The sequence below is a fragment of the Lipotes vexillifer genome, unplaced genomic scaffold (assembly GCF_000442215.2).
Source record: "Lipotes vexillifer unplaced genomic scaffold, Lipotes_vexillifer_v1.1 scaffold117, whole genome shotgun sequence".
Lineage (NCBI taxonomy): Eukaryota > Metazoa > Chordata > Mammalia > Artiodactyla > Lipotidae > Lipotes > Lipotes vexillifer.
The window spans coordinates 943512-952135 of NW_006785593.1; the positions used below are offsets into that span (position 1 = coordinate 943512).

Below are 8624 nucleotides of genomic sequence, written 5' to 3' on the forward strand. Positions count from 1 at the left end.
GGGGGGGGCCACCAGGTGGGAAACCCACCCCCCCAAAAAAAAAAAAAAAAAAAAAAAAAGAACCACTGGCCTATGTTCTCCCTGCCATTCTTTCCAGGGTCAAAATGTTGTGAATCTATGAGCTGTACCTCTGTTCACTATGAAACCCTTATATTTTAACGGCGTTTAAGTTGTTACAATCCTTAGTTCCCTTACACTAATTTACATTAATTTTTGATCATCTACTGTGATCAGGGACTATGGCAGGCACTGAGAATACAAAGATGAATTTAGAAATGGTCTCTTCCCTCAAGGAGTTCCCTTCAATGAGGAGACAGATGCAACAGAGTTTGAGAAATGCTTTGATGACGCCAAAGTAGTGGGTGACCTCAGAGCACGTCAAAGGACACCTGGAAGAGGTGGGAGAGGAAGTGATCTGCAAAATCTTCCAGTAGGTGACCAGAAACTGAGTCCTAGTTTTAATTCATTGAATTCTAGACTGTTAAAGCTGCACAGTGACAGAATCATTTAATCCAAACTCCTTATGTGCATAGAGGAAAACTGATGCCCAAAGAGGCTAACCAACTACTCCAAAGTGAGTATCAGAGTTACAGCTAGGATCCAGATAAGTATTATTGGGCTCTCTCTTTTAAGAGATTTTTTTTTTTGGTAGGAAAATTTTTATCAGTTTATTTCATCAATTTAATGATGCAATTAAAGAGTTAATTATATTTTAATAATGTATAGGGGAGATTATTAATATGTATTGGCTTCATGCACATTAAGGATGCCAGTAACCCACCATCTGTAAACTACAGACCTTTCAGTGAGCTGCTGGTGAATTTATTCAGATACATTCACTGTCTCTTGAGCTACTTATTCCATGAACCTAATCACAACTGGGAAGGACAGGTACAGTCTGGCTGTGAACAAGAACAAAGAATAGAACTTAGTCTGATTGCACTTCCTCTCCACACCTGATCCAGGCATTTAAAGTAAGACCCCCCCCCCAAGGGAAATGTTTTTAGTAGTAGTAGTATATAAAATTCCTCAGGTATGCAATTTTCTTGGAGTTTGTTTACTTGCTCGTTTTCTCTCCTAACGTAGTCGTTTTACTTGGGATGTTTAAAGACTATGATTTAGGAATGGGACGATATAAGATCTCATTACATTAAAACAGAAATACTTGGGAAATCCATAGTTTCTAATAGCTTGCCATCTGTCTGGTTTTTAGAGGCAATGGATTTATCCTGCTTAGGGCAGATGATGATCCTGGGGAGAAATCATGGATTATGCAATGGATTTCTGACCTTTTTAACTACTGTTATTAACTTACTAGCTTGCAAACCAACATTTCCCAACATGAAATCAATTATTTTTTTTATCTTTCAACTCCTACCCCAAGTAAGGTTGCTATGGGCACCACATAACATCCGCTCTGGCGCCAACAGATTACGTTAAAGTCACCCACAATCTCTCCAAATTAAAAACCTCACTAAGTTTGCCCTGGCTTTTACACTGTACTCGCAGCAGGATGCTCTTTTGCCTTGCCCCACAGTCCAGTTTAATCCGCTAGAAAGAATATTTTTGGAGGCACATCGGACTAAATCATCTTCATCTGAGCACACCATTTCCAAATGGCCGCCCATGGTCCTAAATCCGGCCGCTGCGGACCAGGACGAGGAGGTGTCCTCCGCTGCAGGGTCGTGAGACTCAGCGCATTCATAACTGGACGTCGGAAGCCAGAAAGGAAACTCGAACAAGCAAAGGACAGGTATAACCCCGCACGGATGCACCGGAGAGGCCGAGATCGCAGCGGAGGTTTCCATCCTTAGGCTTGGGGAGGGCCTGGGAAGGAAGCAAACATTGCTTCCCCAGTCAAGTCAGAGAGCAGGACGCACAGGGTCGGAGGTCAGAAGTTGAATTTCAACCCAGCCTGCGCTGCGTCCCAGAGCCTTCCGCAGCCCGGGCACCGCGGTGGCACAGGGCTGGGAGAGGACGAGGCTGGCTGGGGCAGGAGAAACTGTGAGTTGCCACTGCCGGAGAGCCGCCGGCGGCGGGGGCAGACGCGACCCCTGGCGCCTTCAGAGCGCGAAGCCCCGGAGAGCAGGGCACGGCTGCCGCGACGCTGCGCCCCCGGCCCCGGCACGGCTGCCCGCGCTCCGCGTTGCCCCTTCGGCCGGGGGCAGCTCCCCGCCGCGGCAGCCCAGCCGCCGTGCGTCCTGGCACAGGTCACACGGGGTACGCCTTGTCCGCCCCCGGGCGGCTGCCCGGGCACCCGCAGCCTGACCGACCCTCGCCCCCCGGCGCGGGGACAAACTTCCTTCCTCCCAGGCCCCCGGCAGCGTAGGCTGGCAAGCGGCTCACTCGCCAGGCTTCCCCGGTCTCCGGCTGCAGGCGCCCTCGCCCGGCTCGGCAAGCTTCCTCCCTGCCCCTCACCAGCCCCGAGCCCCGGGCGGGCACCGAGCGATCCCCGCGCCTCCGCTCCAACAAAGCCGGCGGCCCGGAGGCGATCCGGCGAGGGGCTGGGAGGGGCGGCGGGGACGCCGGAGCCCGGCGAAGGCACCCTTGTGCCAGGCGAGTGAGGCGTGAAGGGGGCAGCGGGGACGTGGCGGGCAGAGAAAAGGGGAAGAAAGTATCCTGCTCTCAGCGCGAAAGCCTTCTTCGCCCCTCCTCGCTGCCCTGCTCCCCCTGCCCGACCGCGTCTGGCGGTCCCGGTGGGAGCTGGCGGGGGCAGAGAGGGAGGCAGAGGGCACGCAGTGCCCTGAGGGGTGAGCTGCTCCCTTACCTCTGTCCAGAGTGAGCGGCTGGACCACTGTCAATGTCGCCATGTCTGCCGTGGGAGCCGAAGTGACGCTCAGCTTCAGCATCAGCAACCGCTTGTAGTGAGAAAAAGAGGAGGAGGTTGGGGGCGGGGTGGAGAGGGAAGACGGAAAGGAGGGGGGAGGGGGACGGTGGTGGCTGTGGAGGAGAGAAGGCTTGGGGGGGCTGGCAGCCAGATGGAGACGCAACTGTTCCGCGAGGGGCAGACCTTCAGATGCGGCGTGAAGCTGAGCAGGTACCGGAGAGCGAAAGCATCGCCGGCTCTGGCAAGGAAGGCTCTGCCCTAGAACTTTGCTCTTCCACCCCAAGGAGCGCTGGATGCGTGTAGCTAGTGTGTTGCTTTCTTTCAACTTTCCACTCAAACAAAACGGTCAGAGTGTACGTGCGTCTGCGGGAAGGCAGGAGAATGAAAGGGAGGGGATAGAGGGGAGGGAGGCAGAGAGATGATTTTTTTTCGGATTAAGAGAATTTGTCAACCCCTTAATCCCATCCCCTAGAAAGCAAATGCTTCTAGTTCAGAAATGTTGGGGGTTAACTGTAGTTGCTGTTAATTTCTGTTCAAGTTTATTTTGGAATGTTGACTTATAACAGTACACAAGATGACTGACGTGAGGCCAGAGTTCCATCACTAGGCCCCCGTTAAGGACCTGAGTATATTGCCTAGAAAATAACTTATTTCACAAGCAAACTTCTTAATAATGGTTTTAAATTAAAAATCACAATGAGAAAACAATTAAAAACACAAAAAGAAGTTTCTATCACTAAGTTTGAAAAACATGTCCCTAGCGCTCCTCCAGGTTGACCCTCAGAGCTGCCACTTGCTGATTAATTAACATATGTGACAGGAATTGAACTAAGCCATGGCCTGACCTGGGGATTCAATACAGTGCCTGCCTTCCAGTAGCCTGTAATCTAATGGGAGATGATGTTTTTAAAAGGGTGACTTTAGAGTCAGTTGATCAAGATTCAGTTACTAGAACCTTCAACTATTAGCTGTGACCCCTTCACCCCAACAGACTGCTTTCACTATCTTGCCACTGTAGGGACTCTCGTTTTTTTGATCAAGAAATTAAGAGGCATATAGAAATCTTGTGTAAGCAGAAGGGTGATGACTATGGGTTCAGGATTGGAAATGACAAAGCTGCCTCCGTCACCTTCCCTATGACAGAGCAGAATTGTTTTGGCTAGCAATATACTCCTGAAGACAGACACAGTTTTACAGCAAAATATTTGCATATAATCTATGTCATTGTCTTCTGATTACAATACGGATGGTTTCTGAAAACTTTCCCATCTCATGGTTTACATTTGAAAAAAAACTAACAAACAAGATTTCACCAGTGATTTGGGAAAGTCATAAATGATTGGCCAAACACCTAACAGACCTTAAAGACAAACGAAAAATAATAGTTCAGCATGCCTATATTTTCATTTAGTGTTTAGACAGAACACTGATCTGGAAATTCAAGTCTTAGTTATGTGCTTTCCAGAAATCAAATCTCTCACTGATCCCCAGTTTCTTCATCTGTCAAACAAGGGCATTTGTGATCTTCAATCTCACTGAGTTTCTGTAAAATGAGGGAACGAATTCTTCCCTGCAATCTCACTGAGTTTTGTGAGCGTCTGATGAGACCATGCACATGTATGTGCTTTGAAAACAGTAAAGTATATACAAATATATTCATACAACAAACATATATCCCACCTGAACTGTATGGCAACACTCTGCTAGGCGCTAGCCATGCAAAGATTAATGAGACGTGGCACTTTTTCTAGACAGTGCTCAGTACAGGTTGGGAGACAAATAATGAGCTGGCTGTGAGAATATGAGCAAGCTCTGAGCAAGAATGAGAGCAGTAAGTGCTCTAAGCACCGTAGAAAGGAAGCGCTGTGGGAGACAGGAAGAAGCAACAATTCTGGTGGATTAGCATTATTCATCTCCCCTAAATCAAACAACAGACAGAAGTTGAATTGTGGACAATAACAACAGACTATGTTCCAAGGCTTTGCACAAAATTCCAAACCTCATTCAATAACTGAGGACGAAAAGAACATACAAATCCCTTGGCCACTAATGTAGTTCTTAACAACATCCTGTATTGTGAATATGTACTTTAGTGGCTTGATTCATAAATCTAAAAGCCATGATTTCAATACAAATCCCAGATTGTGAAGTCCATGAAGGTAGGCTTTTTGTCTTTTTGTTTCCTGATGTAGCCTCAGCACCAAACATTTAATAGAATGTTTCTGGACTTATGCTTTGAGCTCCCTAATTGAAAATTTACTCTACCATTCTCCCTCTGTGTTGACTCTGTAGGGTTTTTGTATGGATTGAAAAAGACAGGACGAGAAAGCACAAATCACCATATATTCGTTAGTTATTATTTCTAATAGTGGCAAGTTCAATGCCTTTAGCTTATGTCTGCACAGGTGTAAAAACTGAATAATAAACAATTCATTATCTGTTAGATTTTGTTTTTTATAAAGGATGAATAACTACTGTCTCTGATAACACTTGTGAATTTCTAATTGAGACATGCAGAAACATAAGAAAATATCCTTCATCTACTCTATTGCTGTGGTAGATATGACCATGCTTAAGTCTCTTGAGTAGCTGCCTGGACCACTCCTGTATCAAACACAGTGTTTCATCAAGGTCAATATACTTGATCCATTCACATGTGTGTTGCCTTGCTGATTGTGTATTAATCAGGAAATTGTTAAAAACACCTGTGATTATACTTTTAGCTATTTGGTTACACAATCAGTGCAATTTTTCATTAAATGATATATAGTAATTTACCTCTGTGGCACCTTTATTTTTAATGAAATTCATTAATTCAGAAATACTTATTGAACACGTTATATACATGCCAGGCTTGGAGCTAGGTTGGTTTCTCTTTATCTTTTCAGCCCAGAGGATTAGGTATTATTATCCCATTTTATAGATAAGTAAACTGAGACTCAGAGAGGTTAAGCAACTTGCTTAAAAATAGTAGCACCTGGGGCTTCCCTGGTGGCACAGTGGTTAAGAATCTGCCTGCCAGTGCAGGGGACACGGGTTCGAGCCCTGGTCCGGGAAGATTAATGTTTGCTCTGATTCTGCCATAGGCAATAGTACATGCGGTGGAGCAACTAAGCCCGTACACTACAACTACTGAGCCTGCACTTTACAGCCCGCGAGCCACAACTACTGAAGCCCGTGTACCTAGAGCCCGTGCTCCGCAACAAGAGAAGCCACCACAATGAGAAGCCCACGCACCACAATGAAGAGTAGCCTTGCTCGCCGCAACTAGAGAAAGCCTGCGTGCAGCAGCAAAGACCCCATGCAGCCAAAAAATAAATTATTTTAAAAAAGTAAATGTCTTTAAAAAAAATAGTAGCACCTGTACTCAAGAGCCCCTGTGCTTTCCACTGAGAAACACACTTCACCTTGCATTATTCAAGATTTAGTGATTTCAGCTTCTTATTTCAGAGTTCCATATATGAGTGTGTGTGTGTGTGTATCCTTTCTCTTTTTTGTTATGCTTGAGATATACTCAAAGAGAGAAATGCACGGAGGAAATTTAGGTCAAAGGAGGAAAGAACTATGACACTGGTTCCATTTTATATAAATACAGGTTAATATTAAAATGACTACCTATTTTGAATATAAAGTCTCTTCTTGTTAAAAAATTCATTCAAAGTTACGTTAAGGTCTGTTTCACTTAATTGAATCTTTGTGAATTAAATGACAAAATCAAGAGAAGGTTTGAATAAAGCATTAGCATACCAAGAAAATGTGTTTAGTTAGATTATAAATGGGGTATAATAAGCACAGTTTCATATGAGGAAAATAGCACCTACGAACTGGAATTCTTTCAGCCTTGGGTGTTAGAAATTATTTTTGACTGAGTCACGATATCACATTATCTTCTTTAATTCTCACAGCTTTGTCAAAATAGCACTAAATTAAGATGAAGTGCCAACCTATACTTTGGAATATAAAGGTTTGGTGTTTTTTTGAATAATCATAGAGAATCTTACTATATTATTCTCTCCTTTGAGCTTTTTCAAAACCGAGTGGCAAGTATGTTCACAGTAAAATATTTGAATCTTAGACTTGTTTTGATAACTACTTATCTGTCTGTTCAGTCAATAAATGCTGTACTTACTATATCCCAGACTCTGTTCTAGGCACTGGGATATTGCAGTGAACAAGAAAAGGCCCTGTTCTCACTTGGCTTATATTCTATATGGGAGAGAAAGACAATAAACAAACTAAGAAACAAACAAGAAAGAGATCAATTAGTGACTATGTGCTGTGCAGAGAATGAATAATTTGAGGACTGAATTGAGTCTAGAATAATGTCAGGATTGCAAAAGACAGAGATAAGGGAAAAGGGCGTTCTGAGAAGTGGGAGAGAAAAGCCAGGGATGGGAGAGCAGACATGGTGCGTTTGGGCAAAATAGGCAGTTCAATTTGGAGCATAAGAAAAACAAGCCTAAACAGGGCCATTGAGAGTCAGGTTGTGAAAGATAATGTAATTAACAGAAATGTAATGAACCTTTCATGAATAGCTTTGTGCCCATCATACAATGGGCATACAGACTATCCAGGCTAAGAAAAAAAATTGTGTTGCAGCATCTACATTAAAAACTACTAACATCAGAATGAAATAAAGAGTTACTAATTCAGTGTTGGATGTTAGAAAATTGAAGATGAAATAAAATATAAAATGTCGATTTTTGGGCTTCCCTGGTGGCGCAGTGCTTGAGAGTCCGCCTGCCGATGCAGGGGACGTGGGTTCGTGCCCAGTTTCGGGAAGATCCCACATGCCGCGGAGCGGCTGGGCCCGTGAGCCATGGCCGCTGAGCCTGCGCGTCCGGAGCCTGTGCTCCGCAAATGGGAGAGGCCACAACAGTGAGAGGCCCGCATAACGCAAGAAAAAAAAAAAAAAGATGTCGATTTTAATTATTTTTCATTTCTTTCCAAAAAGTTTTTAAAAATTTATTTATTTTAATTTACTTATTTGTGCCTGTGTTGGGTCTTCATTGCAGTGCACGGGTTTTCTCTGGTTGCACTGAGCAGGGGCTACTCTTTGTTGCAGTGCGCGGACCTCTCAGTGTGGTGGCTTCTCTTGTTGCAGAGCACGGGCTCTAGGCGCACGGGCTTCAGTAGTTGAGCACGCGGGCTTGCAGACTCTAAAGCACAGGCTCAGTCATTGTGGCACATGGGCTTAGTTGCTCCACGGCATGTGGGATCTTCCCAGACCAGGGCTCGAACCCGTATCCCTTACATTGGCAGGCAGATTCTTAACCACTGCGCCACCAGGGAAGTCCTCAAAAGAAATTTTTAAAAATTCTGAAAGAATTCTGAAATCTGAATAATCCTCATTTGTAGGGTCTTATTTGCATTATTTTACATTACCAGTTATCATGAAAATAATAAATATAATAATTAATGTTTGCTCTGATTCTGCCATAGGCAATAGCACATGTAAATAAGTGCAAAGTCTTTCTGGTAATTGTATATTTTATTTATGCCTATTTAATTCATAGAATATAAAATGATATTTTTGTTTCATTTTGAAATGAACATTTTTCTATTTTCACAGTTAGAAGTTATGATAGATCTTTTATGATGAAATTTAAATTCAAAGCTTACCATTTTCCTTTTTTCTTTATGCATCCCAACCTCACAGTTACACCATTGGGAAAGCCTAATAGATGCAAGAGAGGCAAGATAAAGTGATTTTTAAAAGTGATACTGGACTCATTTCTTTCTCTCATCTACTCAGGAGATATTTCTGAACTTTTAGAACCCACAAACTTTAATGTTT

At 43.9% G+C, this 8624-nt stretch overlaps 1 protein-coding gene across 1 annotated transcript in view; it reads right to left on the reverse strand.

Moving 5' to 3' along the window:
• LIN7A (lin-7 cell polarity scaffold A) overlaps positions 1-3046 on the reverse strand; it is a 135670-nt gene extending 132624 nt beyond the window's left edge. Inside the window, exon 1 of the mRNA XM_007457661.1 lies at positions 2768-3046. Coding sequence (XP_007457723.1) covers positions 2768-2849 — 82 coding nt within the window. The 5' untranslated portion in view covers positions 2850-3046. The remainder of the gene's footprint in view (positions 1-2767) is intronic.
• Positions 3047-8624: the final 5578 nt, after the last annotated feature.